The 19,393-nt window shown below is 36.3% G+C and overlaps 1 protein-coding gene across 2 annotated transcripts in view; it reads right to left on the bottom strand.

Annotated features, from left to right (window-relative positions):
* Positions 1–2,409: 2,409 nt before the first annotated feature.
* Positions 2,410–19,393, bottom strand: part of CBLL1 (Cbl proto-oncogene like 1) — an 18,951-nt gene continuing 1,967 nt past the window's right edge. Inside the window, exons 2-6 of one of the 2 annotated variants that reach the window (XM_070424665.1) lie at positions 16,132–16,299; positions 11,675–11,772; positions 11,176–11,259; positions 9,774–9,847; positions 2,410–7,314 (exon numbers count right to left, since the gene is read on the bottom strand). In XM_070424665.1, the coding sequence (XP_070280766.1) occupies positions 6,276–7,314; positions 9,774–9,847; positions 11,176–11,259; positions 11,675–11,772; positions 16,132–16,299 (1,463 nt within the window). In that variant the 3' untranslated portion in view covers positions 2,410–6,275. Of the gene's footprint in view, positions 7,315–9,773; positions 9,848–11,175; positions 11,260–11,674; positions 11,776–16,131; positions 16,300–19,393 lie in introns of both variants that reach the window. The other variant, XM_070424664.1, reaches the window with a different exon arrangement.

Below are 19,393 nucleotides of genomic sequence, written 5' to 3'. Positions count from 1 at the left end.
TTTTAAGTTTATTTGCTGAACATATAAAAACAAAAAATAACATGAATTAAAGTGGAAAATAACACTTTAAAAATATCATTTTCTAATAATTTAAGCATTTGATACCTTATTTAAGCACAGTAACTTACCACAGACATGTAAATGAAGTGTTTTAAATGCAAGCCTGACTTTACGCTGCATAAACAAGAGCAGAAAAGTGGAATATTTCATTTACTTTTCTGCCATCTTCATCTGGACGTCTACATGTCAAGTGACCTATGCTCTTCTCCCCTAATCTGCCCTGCCAGTGCCTTTTCCACCTGTTAGTGCCAAATCCATCTTTCCAGATGCTCAGGCTAAGAATTCTGTCAGGAAATTCTACTGGCCCCACCTTTAAAGTATATCTAGGATCAATTCATTTGATTCTCAAAATAGGTCCCATAATATGGGTACTATGTTTATCCTCGCTTTTTAGAAAAGCAAAATGAATCAAGACTCAAAGAGGATAAGTAATTGATCTAACTTATATAGTTACAGGTAGTAGAGCCAGAATTCAGTCTAAACAGTTCGGCTCCAGAGCCCAGGCTCTGAACCACTAGAAACATTACCTCCCAAAAGAAATTAAAACCTGTCTAAAAAAGAAAAAGAAATTAAAATCTGATTAAAGATGACCTAGTACAAGGCAGGACTAAACTCAGGAACAATATAGGTGCATTCTACAGATTTGTTCCAAAGTCACTAATTTAGCATTGTACAAGTGTACCCAGAAAAGCTATTAGGAAACATATTAATGCCCAGAATTAATTATTAATTTCCTCTCATTATAGTGTGTGTGTTGGTAATACATTCTAAAAATATTTTTTCCTGGCTACTATACTTTGAAAGAGAATATAAAAATTTTGAAAGGAAATTTAGGGATGACTACCACAAATAATTCCTAGATAAGTTAGAATGTAAGCTCCTAAAGAGCAGGGACTATACCTATTTTGTTTATCATTATATATCCATGTCTAGCATCTTCTATATATATAAAAGCCCAAGCAACTGTTATGACCAGAGACCAGACGACTGGCTGGTAGCTATGACACACATTGACCACCAGGGGGCAGACACTCAATGCAGGAGCTTCCTCCTGGTGGTTAGTGCGCTCCCACAGTCAACCTCTCGCAGCCAGCCAACCTCCCCCGGTCGTTCCTTCCCCCAACCCCTGGACAACTGCCCAATCGGGACTGAGCTATATGGCCCCCATCAGCCCCGTTCGCCGGCCAGGCCAAGGGACCCCACCCGTGCACAAATTCGTGCACTGGGCCTCTAGTATATACATAATTTACATTTCACATATTTTCTTATATATTTATACAATTCACATATATATACTGTGCCCTCTCGCAATCCAGGACCCCTCGGGGGATGTCGGACTGCTGGTTTTGGTCCGATCCCTGAGAGATGTAGCAGTGCCAAAGTGGTAGGCAGCTGGGGAGGAGCCCGAGCGGGGGCTGGGCACCCGCCACTCCTGCTCCCCACTGCACCTGCCGCCGCCGCTGCCTGCTGCCGCCGTCGCTGAGTAGCACTGCTGCGGAGATGGAAGAGGCTCTTGCCGCCCAGCTGCACTTACCAGCCATGAGCCCAGCTTCTGACTGAGCAGCGCTCCCGCTGTGGAAGCACACTGACCACCAGGGGTCAGCTCCTGTGCTGAGCTTCTGCCCCCTGGTGGTCAGTGTGTGTCATAGGGACCAGTCGTTCCGGTCAACTGGTCATAACAGTTGCTTGGGCTTTTATATATATACCAGAGGCCTGGTGCACGAAATTCCTGCACGGGAAGGGGGGTCCCCTCAGCTTGGCCTGCACCCTCTCCAATCTGGGGACCCTCAGGATCTCTGGCTCCTAACTGCTCCCCTGCCTGCCTGATCACCTCTAGCCACCTCTGCCTCGGCCCCTGTGGGTTTGTGTCTCCGATCTGGCCCCCAGCAGCCCCAGCACCGAGGTGGCGGGGCTTGGGGCTGTTGGGTGCCAGTCCTGCGGGTTTATGTCTCTGATCCCCCCAGCAGCCCCAGCACTGCGATGGCGGGGCTTGGGGCTGCTGGGTGCTGGGCTGTGTTTGTGTCTTCCATCTGGCCCCCAGCAGCCCCAAGCACTGCCTGACCGCTATGGCCGTGGCCATCTTTGTTGGGTTAATTTGCATACTCGCCCTGATTGGCTGGTGGGTGTAGAGTGATGACCAATTTGCATGTTTCTCTTTTATTAGTGTAGATATATATACATCTGTACGTATACATATACATCCTTCCACCGGTCACCCACTTCTTGATACCTACAATGCTAGTCTTGTGTAAATTTTTAAAGCAAACTTTTGACTGACCTCTTTGTCTCCCTCATCTTTTCTCAACAAAAGACAAAATACTTTTATTTTTTAAAATATATTTTTATTGATTTCAGAGAGGAAGGGAGAGGGAGAGATAGAAACATCAATGATGAGAATCATTGATCAGTTGCCTCCTGTGTGGCCCCTACTGGGGATCGAACCTGCAACCCAGGCATGTGCCCTAGACTGGAATCAAACCCAGGACCCTTCATAGATGACTTTGCATTTGATTATCCAGTCCGCAGGCCGATGCTCTATCCAGAGCTAAAACAGCTAGGGTGAAATGAGTACAAATTTTAAAACAAACAATTAGAGGTTTTAAAAGTAACACCAAAAGAGAGCAGGATTTTTCATCTGAAGGCAAAGGAAGAACAATTTTTAAATAGATTAATAAGAAATGGACTTAAATGCAGTATGAGACTTGGTGCCTACTACTACTTAGAGTAGAAATGGGATATTCTGGGATAATAAATTAACATTTCAAAACACTAGATTTTTAAAAAGACATGGTCCTGTCCAATTGTGAGAGCTAAACCCATGACCTATCATTGTTTATTTCAATCCTGATCCTATAATGCCTAAAAATTCTTAAAGCGAGGACAATAAAACTTTAACACTAAATTGTTCCTTTAAGAATTCTACTTTAACACTCTCCCTCAATGATGGAAGAAACAATAAAATGTTCCTTTAAGAATTCTACTTTAACACCTTTTCCCTCAATGCTGGGAAATTAAAAGGAGCATAAATCAAAACAAAATCCAAATGTTTTTATTAGTATCACTACCAAGTATTTTAACTGGCTTACCCCCCTCTACCCTTAAGTCTAAATATCCAATAATGCTTTATTAGATTGTGTATAAATTGCAATAAGTAAATTCTGCTTGGTTTCAAGGCCACAAGAAATTATTCTTACAAACCAGTGAAAAATTCATCCACTTCAGAAAATGTTTGAATGTGATTATGTCACACTTCAACATCAATATATCAATTTGATGTCTTAACTAGTAATTAGAATGCATACTTTTGTTTTAGATATTTGTGAGTTTTTTCCATGTATTTACAGGACTTTCACAAAATTTTTCAGGAAAGGACTACAGAGCTTTTCCAAAAAGGTGTATGAAAGACACTCGTCTAGTACAAAGCCTAAAGCAGCTCTGTATACTATACTTCACATGGTAAGTTCCCATCGTGAGTTTAAAATTATGTGCAAGTATCTTTTCCATTTATATTTCAGTGTTACCTAGTTAGTATTTACACAATAATTTTGAAGCAGTGGTTTTTACAGGGAAAAATAGAGTCTCTTTTTTTATGGCCTTTGCAACTACTTCCCCAAATACTATATAATATTTTGAACAAACATGCCACTGAAGAAATTTTCATTCAACTTGCTGGTTTGAATCTCTAAAAGTGAATCTAATTTTACTATAAAAGTTTATCGATGAAAACATGAAAAATTCTGCATTTTCCCAAATGTGTCATCATTAGGTAAAAACTCATTTAGGCAAAATAGTATTTATGCTTCCATTTTATTGTTTTTAAGAATTAAACTGCCACCTCAGTAGTCTTAAGAGCAATATAATGAAACATACATACATTTAATTTAGAACTATGTCCATTATAGTTTCAAAGGCTTCCCTGAAATAAAGCTGGAATTCACATCTTTTTTCTTTAAGGAAAGAAATACTAACAGTAATTTTGTTATCCTTCTACTACAGCACCCCCCACCCTCCCACCCCCGTTCAAACAATAACTGGATGAATTCAAGTCTAACACATTTAAAATTTGTCTGCTACAACACATTCATCTGATCTGCCTCCCTGCATAACTTATATTTCTTAAATCTAACTGAAAATAATCACTTTTAAACGCCTATGAGAATTCTTAACATGTGTACTTTTATCAAGATACTAATTTTTTTGTCCAATACATAGGCTAAGTGGTTTCATAACCACATTCAACTCTAGTGAATTTCAATAAAAACAGAAGAGTTCTTCATAAATAGTTGAGATTATTCTCAAAAAATTTGGATATTCTCTTATTACATGAAACAAATATAGGATTTTTAACGGCTACTAAATAGAGGCTTGAAAGGGTATCAAGTTTGCACCAGTCCAAGTACCTACAGTAATATAACAGAAGTACTTCCCACCACCTTTTCACACTATTTCACTTCCATGCTTCTAGTAACAAAATTTTCTCACTAGAAATATCACATTAACTTGGACTCTCTAATTGATAGGTGTGGAAAGTCAGTTAAAAGAAAGTGTATTCGTTATTTTCGACTGGTCATGGTTGAAATGGCCATTTGTATTATTTCTAACTTCAAATCTTAAGTTCATAGATGACTTTGCATCTGATTATCCAAAATGAGAAACTGTTTTGCCTATACCTGACTGAATTAAGTGGTAAATAGCAATTAGTTCACCCTTTGTCAAAAAGAAATGTTCTAAATGTATACACTACAAACTATTCAATAAATGGTATCTGCACACTACATATTTCATGTTTATATTATGCACCATTTTAGAGGAAGGAAATACTTCACAGGGGTTTACTCATAGAATATATAATAATATATCCTAAGAATAATGAAGTGTACATGAGTTCTGTAGAAACTGAGTGGTTATCTTAGCTGGACTATAACAAGCCCCTACAATGCAAAGGCTGACTCTAAAGGCACCTTATAAAGCACTGAAATTCACAATTTAGTTATTATTGTTCTCCAATACAAAATCATCTGGTAGTCTTCATGTTGACTCCATGCTAAAATATCCCAAGTTTTAGACCACTTAACCAATAAAAGAAAAAGAAAATCATTAATAGTTTTTAAATTTCAAGTTAGAGAAAGAAACCTTATCACACAGTACTGAAACCTGAGCAATGCGAGTTTGTGACTACAAGAATGTCCTTCATTAATACAATATTCAAATTCCTCCATGGCATTCAAATTGTGATTTAAACCCCAATAAACAAGACGACACTTAAGCACAGGATCAAACTCTATCATGAACTGAGGAATTACATAAAGCCTATTCAACCCTAAATATTTAAAGACAATGAGCAGAGTAAAACACCCTTCATCTAAAGAACACCACTTAGACAGTTATATAGTTACTTAAGATTAAAAAGTGTGATGAATTATGTGATTCCAACCACTCAGTAAAAAGCATTAATGAATAACAGTATCCCCTAACAGTTTGGAGACTGTAGTCAGTTACTTTGGCCATATCTTTCCAAATAATTAGTAATGCCTTTAATATTTCAAACATAAATATATCTCTCTGGAATTTCAACATATTTTGGTGCCCCTGAATTGCCTAAAATGAAAAGGCATCCAAGTGAAGTGCATTATATACTTAATATACCTCAAAATTTCAGTGCCTAAAATGTGAAGTAATTCTCTATCATTTAACAGTCTGCCTTACAGTAAATTCTAGTGAATTTTTACTTTTAGGATTTTATTGTAACTTGGGAAATTAGTGGTAAAACATACGGTTTTAAAAAACAGTATGTGGTTGCACTTAAATTCACATAAAAATAGCATTTTTACAACCATATTGAAATTTAATCCTTTTACACAGGTTAACAAAATGTATCACAAGAAAAACGAAACTGGGTTTAACAAAAGCAACACCTTTCAAAGTGGAATAAAAATTTTCAATTTTTTACAAATGGTCACCTGTGGGTCAATTTACCACAGGAGGGGAACAAAGCTGTTAAAATATAGCTGTGCTCCACTGAGCCACTTATCTGCACTACAGTATAGTATTTGAAATCAATCCTAAGATGAAGATTTAAAACCATTTTATAAGACCCTAAGTGTTTCATAGCCACCTCAATAAGAGGTGTTTTTCCTTCCCAGAACAGTCAAAGCTTAATTAAAAGATTGACTACACGTAAGTTTTTTTCATATCTTCAGTTCAAAATACTATTATCATTGATAATATGGTCTATATCTTGTCTGATCTGGATGATGTGGTCCAGGAAGTGGGGTTTGAGAAGGTGGACCCTGCATTCGTGGAGGTGGCGGAGGCCCTCTTGGTGCAGGCCATATACCAGGACTCATTCCCCCTGGTTGTGTAAATGGAGGGCTCAGAGTTCCTTGATCTTCAGTGAACTGGGGTAGAGAGTTAGGGTTATAATGATGAGGAGGGGGTGCAGTAACAGGTGGACCACCATGTTGAGGTGGGGGAGGTCCTGGAGGAGGATGATTCATATAAGGTGGCATCTGGGCAATGATATGTCCAGGGGGCGGGGTTATTGGTGGTGGAGCAGAGGTCATTGGAGGAGGAGGAGCTTGGCTATAAACCAAGTGAGGAGTGCCTGCAGCCTGGGGAGGATGTGGCATTGGATGGCTTATTGGTGGTGGAGGAGGTGGGGGTGGTGCATAATGTTGCTGTGGAGGCATAATATGATGAGGGTGCGATACCACTGGTTGACCCTGATATTCAGGATGATGGTGAGCAGGTGCTGGGGCAGGAGGTGGTGGTTCTCTAGCACCTGAACTTGAGTCATCCTGAATAGGGACAGTTATTAAATTGCTGTGTTTTCTTGTTGAAATACGAAAGGTTTCCTGACTGACCGAACGAGGTGGAGGTGGAGCCATGGGCATTTCTGCTGGAGGTGCACGAATATCCTCATGTGGCTGATTATAGTGCTCATGTGAAACATGTTGCAAAGGAGGTGGTGGCATCATGATGTGCTGCTTTGGCGGAATATGGCTCATACTATGGTGCTTGTCTGGCGGCATTATAAAACGATCAGGGATTTCAGCTGGTGGTGGGGCAATAGGAGGATGAACATTTTCAAGTGAAGCTCGGGTAACAGGTTTTCCAGCTCTCATATGGCGGTGGTTGATATGAGCCTGTAAGTCTCTCTGAGACAAATACGTTCTCTTGCACCCTTGAACAATGCTACACATGAAGAGAGAACCACGTGTACACTGCTCAATTCGCTGCACAGGATCACTGCATCTAATTAGAAGAAGAAAAAAACTGATTTACTAAAGGACTTTAAAAATAATGCACTTAATTTCAAAGATATGCTTATTTTTTAATTTATGGGAAATTTGCAGAAGTTCACAACTGAAAATTATACTGTAAGTGAACTTTTAACCTTTCCCACTTTGTTTTTTGTTCACTATTAAGCATCAGCATTTCTATCAACTTCAGAACTCTCAATACAAGAAAAAACTGAACGTGTATCAAATAGAATATGTGTTAAGAAAAGACCTTATTCTGCCCAAGACCTAGAATTTATCTGATTTTCTCTAACAAGTCTATGCTTTCTATCCACTTACAAAAAAAAGGGGGTGGGGGGTGGGGGGGACGCAAACCAAAGGTCATAATCATGGATTCAAACTTGTACCATATTTACTGAACAACAAGAATTTGCTGAGGAAATAATACTGAGTGGAAGACACTAAGTGGAAGATGCTACAAGGACTACAAAAACAAGTAAGATCATGTTAATTATCAGGGTTAACATTAATCAACACAAAATTTAAATTCAAACCCTGGCTATCAAGTCTCTTAAGGAAGGGATCTTTCTGGATGGTCAGTCAAATTTACTACTAAAGAGTTATTGCATACTCCTGCCTTCTAAATTGTAAGCACTTTCTAAATTGTCATTTAAACTCAGTATTTTAACAACTCGGGGTCAAAATTATAACCATTCTTCATTCTCTATATTTAACCCACTCTTGCCTTTAGAGCAGGGGTGGGCAAACTTGACTCGAGGGCCACAATGGGTTCTTAAACTGGACCGGAGGGCCGGAACAAAAGCATGGATGGAGTGTTTGTGTGAACTAATATAAATTCAAAGTGAACATCATTATATAAAAGGGTACAGTCTTTTTTTTTTTTTTTTTAGTTTTATTCATTTCAAACGGGCCGGATCCGGCCCGAGGGCCGTAGTTTGCCCGTGGCTGCTTTAGAGTCTTCTGAAATAGTGGAGAGAGGACTAAACTAGGAATTAGAAGAATTGGGATCTAGCACTGGCTCTGTAATTTTGGAGAAGTCATTTAATGTCTGTTTCTTCATCTATAAAATGGGTTAAAGCATCTATTCTACCTAACTCAATGTTTTTATATCTACTTCATCTGAGATATTCTTAAGATCAATGGGACAATGAAAATGACAGTATTTAATCATTCAACACTATATATGTATAACTATAAGCTATTATTGAATATGTATGCCAGGTAATTTGACATTCTATTACATGGTTTTATATTCTTGATTTTTGAGTTGAGTCTATTATTTCCATACTTGCTGTAAGGCTGGCACTCCTTGATACTAACAGGCTTCCATTTAATGGTCTTTTGACACACTTCTCAGATCTGGGTCTGTTCATCTAGATAGGCTTATGTTCTAAGTAGCTAAGGGCCAACCGGTGAGGTGCTTACTGGAGTTACATTATGCACTTTTAATTGTATAATTCTTCTGAATTATAATTCTAGGGGAGAAATATTCTTTACACTCATACTACAGATTTTGCAATCTGTGACTTTAAAGAGCTATTAGAAATATGCCAAGAAAATCAGTTTTAATGACTTGTCAATGAATCATCCTTTCTCTCTCAGTGATGCCAAACTTCCTACACCATAAAAGGAAATCATCCCTTACAACTGTCTAGGTCTAGGGCTTTGCTATCAACCAAAAAAAAGTATAACTCTTGGGACAGCTTCTAACACATTTAGAAGGAATCTAGGACAAGGAAGTTCCTCTCAAAGCTTTCCTCAATTCCTCAAGCCTTCTATCAGGGATTCCATATTAATATCAAATTCCTAATTTAATCTGGATCCTTCAACACCATTCCAGTATAAACCATTCATAGATCTGTATGAACCAATACCTCTAGCTGTTTATAACTTAGATCTGAGTCTATGTCATGATGGTGTTCTAAGATACACTCAAGACATAATAATCAGATTTGAAGGTAATAAATAAGAGCTTATACTTACATATGTACTTACTATATGCTAGGTACCATATATATATACTCACTTAATTCTAATAATAATCCAAGGATGCAGGTGCTATTATTAGATCCATTTTATAGATAAAGAAACAGTCTATATCACATAACTAACAAATGGCAGAAAATGAATTTGAACCCAAGAATTCTAATTCCAAAGTCTTTGCTACTCTCAATTGCTACTATGCAATACTACCTCTAGTGTCCCATCAAAACAATAAAATAACTATTTTTGGCTTATAACAAATTTTGTGATGACAAATATATTTTGTCATTTTGGCCAATCTGAATTAATTGATAACAGCTACATAGCCCTATCCTAAGGAGAAGGCTAAGGCCAACTCTGGACTCACAGAGAAAGAGTAGCCATCTGATATCCTGTCATTGACCTTTAATCAAGATTATAAATTTACAGCACAAGCTTTATTCTTTAAAAATTTAATGATGATCTTACCCTGGACACATCTTATCTCCCTTTTTTTCATGTAAAATAGCACAGTCATAGCAAAAAACATGCTTGCATGGAATCTGTAAACAGAAATATAGTGACACATTTTAGAACAAATTAAAATATTTTAAAAAATAACAGTAAGAATAGTAACCTAGACATAGACACTTGAGAACTGTTCGTTAAAGTGAGCATTTATTAAGTACTAATTATATAAAAACAATAGCCTTTTTCAGTCACAAATCCTTTGACAATGAGATGAAAACTCTGGCCCAATAAATGTATACATGCACATTCACTTATACTTCCTGAAGGTATAAACCCTATGAATTTCATCATGGTCCCTATGGGTTAAAAGCTCCTGAAAAGTAATGTAACCATGTTTTACCTTATCCTGTTCCTCTTGAAATTATTCCAAAGCACTAAGATAACGAATATCTCCTACATTTAACATAAGTAGCAGTTTTCCCAGTTAGCCTTACTGTAATAAATTTATAAAAATCTAAAAATTAATCAGGATGTAGAAAAACAATGTTAGACCATTTTAAAACTCACAGCCCATTACGGTTATTTAGCTATGTCATACAGCAAAGCAACAGTGCACAATCAATGCTCTCTACCATCACAAATATATTATTGAATTCAATTCTTTCCCCCAAACACAAACGTAAAACTACCTTTTTAAAAAGGAGAATATGTCAAAAATACTATAAAATTACAGTCACGGTTATAACTTATTTTAATTATTAGATTAAATTCTCAGAAATAAAAATATAATTGATTCAGTTTTACATTAAAAATTACAGCCTTCCGAAATGAGTAACTGATTTCATTGTATCAAAGAAGAAAAAAAAAGCATTTTTCCTTAATAAACAGAATAAATATAAACAGGTATCAAACAGTCTAAAGAAATTATTTCATTTTCAGAAGTTAGTTCCCTTAATTAGTACTTTACAAGCAATTGTAGAGTTTGTCAGGATAATTATATTAAAATGCATTATTATCACAAAATTTCCCTTAGCTATTTCACTTTTTTAAAAATTATTTTATTTTATTGATTTTAGAGAGTGAGGAAAAGAAAGGGAGGTAGTGGGAGGGGGAGTTGGGGAGGGGGGGTAAGGGAAGAGGGGGAGGAAGAGAGAGAAAAATATCGATTTGTTGTTCCACTTATTTATGCATTCATTGGTTGTTTCTTGTATGTGCCCTGACCTGACTGGGTATCAAACCCACAACCTTGACATATCAGGACAACACTCTAACCAACTGAGCTACCCGCCAGAACCTCACATTTATTTTAAATGTCACAAACTTAAGTCATTAAATAGTGAAAAACCTATCTACTTAAATTTCAGAATCTTACCTCTACAAAAATGTTCACATTTATAAAATAGAATTCAATTATACTTACCATTCGCCCATAGATCTTAATAGGCAATCCACATTTGTCACAGAAATGAACTGGTGTATCATCCTTTTCACCTAGGATGTTTATCTGTTGAAATGATATAATTACAATTTCCTTTTCAATCATTTCTAAAAAAATCATACCTATAATTTACACAATGAATTTAAATTTTATAAATGTTGTTAAAACAATTAGAAATAAAAGTTTCTTGATATCCTCACATATTCCGCACTATTGGCTGTGCTACCAGTTTTTTGTTGTTTCTTTTTTCTTAAATAGTGTTAACATGTTTTTTGTTTTTTTTATTTTACTTGGCTTAAGTAAAAACTGTTTCAAATTATTTTTGGAAATGGTGGTAATAGGACATTAATAAATGAGTTGTGTGTGCTGAAAGATACAGTTATAATAAAAGTTCATGCCATTTTTTATGTATCCTCCATTGCTCTAATAAAATAGTTAAAATATCTTATTGTTCTAATAAATGCTTTTATTTTAGTCATACCTGAAAGTCCCAAAAAAGGTGTCCAGGAAATCTTCGTTGATTTCCAAACAGGTCACCCCCTTTACAGTCATACCGTTCTTTTTCATTATAATCAAATCCTTCTGAGAAAAGAAAGGATTATTTATTAACTTTTCATATCTCAAAATTTCATTACAAGGTAAAATAGACCTGTTCCCTGATTCTTTTCAAAGCTCTTCTATGAACAAGATAATCAAGACTAGTTTCAACATCCCCTAGGAATTATCTTAGTGATCATGTAGTCCAACTTTCTCACTTCATAATAGAAAATATTGTAGTAAGGGGACTGTAACAATACAGAGAAGGTAAGTGGCAGAGCTAGGAACAGACCTCAGATCGCTTCATTCCCATTCAAGTGCTCTTATTACTGACCCAACTATCCCATATAATAAAGAGCCAATATACAAATGGTTGTCATGCCCTCACGCCAGCCCGGGGGACGTGAGTCCGCGCTCCCCGCCAGAGCCGGGGGACCTGAGGCTGCGTCCCCTGCCCCAGTGCCGGGGGACCTAAGGCCATGCCCTCCACCCTGGGAGACCTGAAGTCGTGCCCCCCCGCCCTGGCATCAGGGCTGGGGGACCTGAGGTGGGGCCACCTGAGGCTGCGCCCCCCACCTGGCAGGGCTTGACGGGGGTGGGGCTGGCCAGGTCTGGGTCTCGTGAGATTTTGAGGCACACACGGGTGGGTGGGGACTTGACTCTGGGTCCCACGGTGCGCCCCAGACTCTGACAGGATGGAGATTTTCATATACATTTTACTAATTTTCTTTCATCTCTGACACTTCTATTATAGAGAAAGGGCAAATAGCAATATTAAAATATTTCCTCTAATTAATTCCCTTTTAATGTGCACAAATTTCATGCACATTTCTAGTTTTATACTAGAAACAAATTTTAGTTTCTAGTATAAAACTTTACTAATTACTGTCATCGTTTATTACACAAATTTTCAAGATATACTAGTATATCATTTACTTTAACCTACTACAAAAGTATCATGCTGCAAGAAGCTAAAAGGATATAATGAAACACAAAAAATTCTGCACATTTTCATCTATGATTTAGTAAATTAGATATCTTCTTCTTCAGCTTTAAACTGAGCCTGATTTTAGAAACATCAACATATTGATACCTCATCCTTTAAATTAAAACGACTCTTTGGCCCTGGCCAGTTTGGCTCAGTGGATAGAGTGTCGGCCTGTGGACTGAAAGGTCCTAAATTCGATTCCAGTTAAAGGCATGTACCTTGGTTGTGGGCACATCCCCAGCTGGGGGTGTGCAGGAGGCAGCTGATGGATGTTTCTCTCTCATCGATGTTTCTAACTCTCCATCCCTCTCCCTTCCTCTCTGTAAAAAAATCAATAAAATATATTTTTTTAAAAAGCAAAAAACGACTCCTTGGTTAATCACCCAAACAGAAAAGGCCGTATCATATCTATTCACAAGTATACTCTCCTATACTGCATAGCAATATGAAGATTGCATGAACTCAATTTTTCTGACCTATTGAAAAGGTTGATGGTAATCCTCTCATCTCATACAAAAGAACCAAATGAACAGTTAGATAGGGATTCTAGGAAGAATCCAATTAACTAAAGTAAAACTGAGAAGACAAATCTATCCCTCCAAAATGCTAGGCTTCTCACAACTCTTTTGGCCCTATAACTATTAAACAGAGTAGGGAGACACACAAGTTTTTAACTTTGCCCAAATGGCTAAATTACAGCACCTGTATACAAACACACAAGCACAAACCAGGATAGGACAGACAGATGGACACGGACACACACACACACACACACACACAGCAATGCAAAAATTTTTTAAAGCTAATATAGACACTGCTATCTAATTATCTCCAACCAAATGTAAAGTTCAAAGAGTGTCCCTGAAAGTTACAACTGAGTGAACTTAGGCTCTTATATGGCCCATTTGTACCTTACAAAAACCAGTGTCATCTAAAACTCAAAATAAAAAAAATCAATTTTTCTTATTTATTTGAAACAAAAAATTATTGAGAACAACAGCCAATGAAATTAGGAGTACATTATCATTTTTCAGAGTAGTTCAACCAGCACTGCCATCTATCATTAAACCATATATATATTTGTATATTTGTACCATGCTGGCACCCAGACCTCCATATTTTGAACAATGCCTGGGAGGGCGTAGGGAGGTGTGTGTGTGGGGGGGACAATGAACAATTTTTACCCTAAATAGGTGAACTGAATGTATCCAAAAATTATCTTCAGCCTCAGTTTGCTCTATTAAGAGAGAGACTGGTAATGGTAGTTCCCCCTAAAAAGAGATGTGGGCTTGGGTGGAGAGGAAAAGATGAAGGGATACCTGACAGGAAGAGGGTAGAAGGGAGATTTTAGCTTTTTTGTATTGTCGGGATTATTACAAGATATGTACATTACTGTGTAGTTTTTAAGAAACAAAAAGACCAAAAAGGGAGAATCTAGTTACTGATAATGCAGCAGCAGCCCTAAGTTCTACTACCCGGATTTATAACATTTGACTTCAAATACTTGTTCAAATAGGGAGAGAAATTCTATAATAAGGGGAACCATAATATAAGGTACAATTAAAACAATTTGATTCTAAAAAAGGAATAGACAGATGTCTAGAATAGAAAATCTAGAAATAGATACAAATACTAATAGAACTTTAACATATGATAATAGTGGGATTCCAATTCAACAAGATAGATTTAATAGTTGGGACATATAGCTGGCTATTTTATAGAAAAAAATAAACAAACCCAGGTTCCACTTTTTTATTTTAAATAACAAAATACGTATCATCCATAATATTCCAAAGCAGGGGTCAGCAAACTTTCTGTAAAATTCCATATAACTAAATACTTATATATGCAATTACTCAGCTATGTCAATATACTGTGAAAGTAGCCATAAATGATACTTAAATGAATGGGCATGGCTATGTTCCAATCAAACTTTATTTGGCCCACAGGCCATAGTTTGCTGACCCTGTATAAGGGTAAGTTGGGAAAACTGTTTTATATTCATGGAATATGGGAAAAGCCTTTCTAAGAATGTCATAAAACCTAAAAGTCATAACAGAAAAGACTAGATATCTCTGCTACCTAGAATCTTCTTTAACAAAAATCTATATATAAAAAGCCCAAGCAACTGTCCAACCAGTAGCTATGATGCACAATGACCACCAGGGGGCAGATGCTCAACCCAGGAGTTGCCGAACGATAGCAACTTTGCAGAGTGCCCTCTCGCACTCTAGGACCCCTCAGGGGATATCGGACTGCTGGTTTCGGCCCGATCCCTGCAGGCCTGGCCGAGGGACCCCCACCTACTGGAGGGACCCCGCTCACTCCGCAGACACCCTTTGAGTCCCAGTGCTGCCCCAGGAGGGACCGCAGGAGGTTGGCTCCAAGGCGTGTCTAGCCCGTCTTGCCCAGTCCTGCCCCGCTGGCCACCTTCTAATTAATTTACTTTCAATGTGCACGAATCCATGCACTGGGCCTCTAGTTTTATATATAAAATTCAAGACAAATGGGGAATATACGTAATATATGACCAAGGGCCAATTTTATTAATTTACAATGAACTCATAAAAATCAAGAGAAAGGCAATCAAACAGAAAATAAAATTGGAAAAGGATATAAATAGGTAAATTTCCTACGTAAAAGAAATGACCAATACTATGAAAGATATACAATCCCACTCATAATTTTAAAAATGCGTTAAAAAAAACAATTTTTGAAAGGTTAATAGTATGTACTAATATTGGTGTATGAAAGCATAAAATGATGTACTGGTTTTGAAAAGCCACTTGACAATACTGTGAAGTTCTAAAATACACAGTATCCATCAAGTTCTAAAATGCCCAAATCATGCAAAGTTTAAATTCTACAAAGTATACATACTAAGGTATATGTACAAGGATAATTAAAGCAACACTGTTTTTAACAGCAAAAATTTGGAAAAATTATTACATAAGTTATTGATAAATGAAATATCTAAACCTATTTTGTTAAGTGAGGTATATCTGTATGTACTAAGAAGGCAAAATAATATAAAAAAAGAGCAGTTCTACATGAAAAAAGTAAATATAAAAATGTCATAGCAAATCATTTTGGGGGAGACAAGTTATGGGAGAGACTAGTTGTGGGGGAGAGGGACAATTTTACTTTTAATATTACTTTACTTTTATTTTATTATTTATTAATTATTGCATTATTTTCAATACGAACAATCATAGACTTACTTTTGCCCCACCTGTATTTGTAAAGGGACAGAAAAATACAAAATGCCACAATGAGACATCAGTAAAACTGAGGAATGAAGAGAGTATGTAAGATTTTTAAAAGGTATGTATAAAAAGCAAAATCACATGCATTATTTGGTGGAAATGGATACAACAAAAAGACTTCTGGTCCTGTTAGTTTAAACAAATTACCTTCATCACCAGGTGGAGCCTTTGCAGGCATTCTGTTTATAGTCCTTGGTGTGCGAGGTGCAGCTTTGGCTTTGTTCCCTTGTTTGGAGATGAGCTTTATAGGAATTCTTCTTCGAACATCAAGACCACCCAATGATCCAGAACTATTAGTGCCTTGTAACTCATTGTCTATGTTAGGGGGGAAAAAGTTGTAATTTCTGTTAGTTTTTCTTTTTGAAGATTCTTCTATTACAGGTATTAAAGCAGCATATCCATCATTATCAAGGTTTGAATATCTGGGTTCAGATTTTAAATACTTTGTTATGTAAGTTTAAGTGCTAATTTTCTCTATTTTGGATAAACCCTTTAAAGAAGTGCTTTTTGAGACATGGAACCTTTCAAAAAGTTGACAAAAGTTATAAAACTCTCCCTAAAAATGTAGACAATAAAATTTTTCATATAATTCCAGAGGGGTTTATAGAAACATAAAATCCTTCATAAGCCCAAGATAAGCATTTCTGTCTTAAAGTAACTTGAGAGATATTTTAAAGGAAAAAGTAAGAGAAAGGAGGAGAAATAGAAAGAAAAGCATCCCCATCTCCATCAAACATACAAAGTAGGCACTCAATAAATTTAGTAAACTGAATCTACATCAGGGCAATCAATAAAGCTGAAAACACAAAACTAACACTGACAATGGTAAAAGTAAATAAATAATGCATTGACCTGAAGTTTGGTTTAAGGAAGATGATTATTACCTTAAGTGTAAAATAGTTTTTCTAAAACGCATATGGAAACATAGTAAAAATTGTCATACCATTTACTAGTAGAAAGATGCAATAATGTATCCATGCCATAACATTTCTGTATGTTCACATATGACTCTTATTCTTAATCAGCATTGTAATGGAAAATTAGTTCAGGAAGATGCAAGGTTTCTGCACTTCCACTACATCTAAACAACTGACACTTTCTAAGTCCTTACTTGTTATTGACTAAGAAATAAATTAACTCATCCCATGAGTAACAGTAGCATTATTTCATAGAACTGACTCCATTTGAAGCTTAAAAATCACCTTTTCAAGTCTATGACAAGATATTACAATACAACAAAATACCTTTACCTACTAAAGACATGAAGGGAAGTACTACAAAGTAGGAAATGAAGCTAAAAATAGTTTTTTAAAATAGCAATGTTTATAACATGACAAATTATTGAACAGGCTGTTTAACTGCAACTGTAGGAGACAGTACAATCAAAATTGACAGCCAAGCTGACCACATTACATTCAGTAAAGCCAAATTTAGAAATAATAACTAATGACCTACAAGGCTAGTAGGATTTCAAATTAAATTCACAATAATGATTTATACTCTTTCTGAAAAATATGTAGAACAAAATTCAAAAGAGGTCCTTAATAATTTAAATATCTTTCATTCTCATTTCTACTATTACTTACAAAATTCATGGAAAAGGAATTACATGGACAGCTAAAATCTTGAGTTCAGATAAACCCAACTTGATCAACTTTCAACACTTCACTAAATGTGTTGAGTTGAATAATGTATTTCATCAGCTTTCACATTAGCTGCTTATTTAAGTATAACTGCCTACAAGCAATGTAATTGCCAAAAGACAGATATGACAGATGATTTGTTTTTCTCAAAGGTATTCCTAATTTTCCAATAATTAAAAAGCAAGTTGTAGACAGAGAGTTAACAGTTCAAATTTTCCCTTCTGATATTTAAAGGACTCTTAATGGTTTTACCTTGGTGAATGATCAAAATGCCAACATTCCAAGTCCTTTTGACATCATCACCCTGAACACTTGAAGTCACTACTGATACTTGCTTAGTCTACCAATACTTTCAAGAGCCTGCTGCCTCTTAATATATCACTGCCTGCTCATTCTGGGTCTGTCTTGGGTTTTTTGGTTTAAGAATCAGAACATACAGAACAATTTCCTTTTGAATATGACAACTAAAAACACAAAGCCCATAATGACAAAAGTCTTTGGATATTACAAAGTGAGAACTAAGGATATAACTGGCCATTTTAGGTAAACCCACTTTAACAAGGAATAACACTTTTATATTATATAGGTGTTTTTTTTTTTTAAGTATATTTAGAATTTTAAAGGAAACAAGAAATACTTTACAAAATTTAGGCTAGTTACAACTAAGTGCTAATTCTTAGAATGAGTAAAGAATGAATCAAGTGTTAACTAGAAGTTTCTTAGAGTAATTTTACCAGCAAAATTCTATTAGGGCACCACAGGGTAGCCTTCATTATATGACTTTTTCAGCGTGATCATAAAATCTCATTTCTGTATAAATTCTAGGGTTTCATCAATTTCAAGGGCATCTCTTAATCCTTTATTATTAAAATCATTCTTCTGAGATGCCTACCATGTCATAATGTCTTCAATTAATTGGCTAACAGGTATTTCCTCACTTGCCCATGACATTATTTGTGACTCAAATAGTTTATGAATTTCATGAAAACCTGATTCTTTTGTAAGCTTTGTAATCACAATCTATATAAGCATTTGATACTGCTGCCTGATATGAAACATAAAGGATTTAACAATATTAACTACAAGAATAGAAAAGAAGCTAGTGTTAAGCAGCAGGGATTATCTAGTAGGAACTAATTTTTTAAGTGGTCAGCTCATTGGTGAATATTTTCATGTTAGGATGACATTCACTTTCTTTTTTTTTTTTTTTTATAAATATATTTTATTGATATTTTTTACAGAGAGGAAGGGAGAGAGATAGAGAGTTAGAAACATCGATGAGAGAGAAACATCAATCAGCCGCCTCTTGCACATCTCCTACTGGGGATGTGCCCGAAACCCAGGTACATGCCCTTGACCGGAATCGAACCCGGGACCTTTCAATCCACTGAGCCAAACCGGTTTCGGCAACATTCACTTTCTTAAGCAACTTTTTAATTTAGGAGAATTAGGATACCAAATAATCAGTACACACCCACCCATATTATAATTTAACATAATATTCTCTAAACTGTGGATGGGGTTTGACTTACATTTCCAGTAATAGGCTCAAATGAGAAATATTTTGCTAACCTTGGATGTTTACTACTCTAACATCAATATTCCAGACTTTCAAGTCTGTATTTCCAAACTAGTATGAGAGCTCCTTAGAGCCTGGGGTCTAGGACCTCCTCTCTTATGTATTCCCTTTCCTTAAGTGATCTTGTCCATCCTCATTATCTTAAAATATCAACTCTGCAGTACAAGTCCCAAATACGTGCTTTTCA

This window comes from Myotis yumanensis, unplaced genomic scaffold (genome assembly GCF_028538775.1).
Source record: "Myotis yumanensis isolate MYYU_CA2020_CCGP unplaced genomic scaffold, mMyoYum1.0.hap1 SCAF_9, whole genome shotgun sequence".
NCBI lineage: Eukaryota > Metazoa > Chordata > Mammalia > Chiroptera > Vespertilionidae > Myotis > Myotis yumanensis.
The sequence above is the reverse complement of the archived record's forward strand: the minus strand, read 5'-3'. Positions and strand labels throughout refer to the sequence as shown.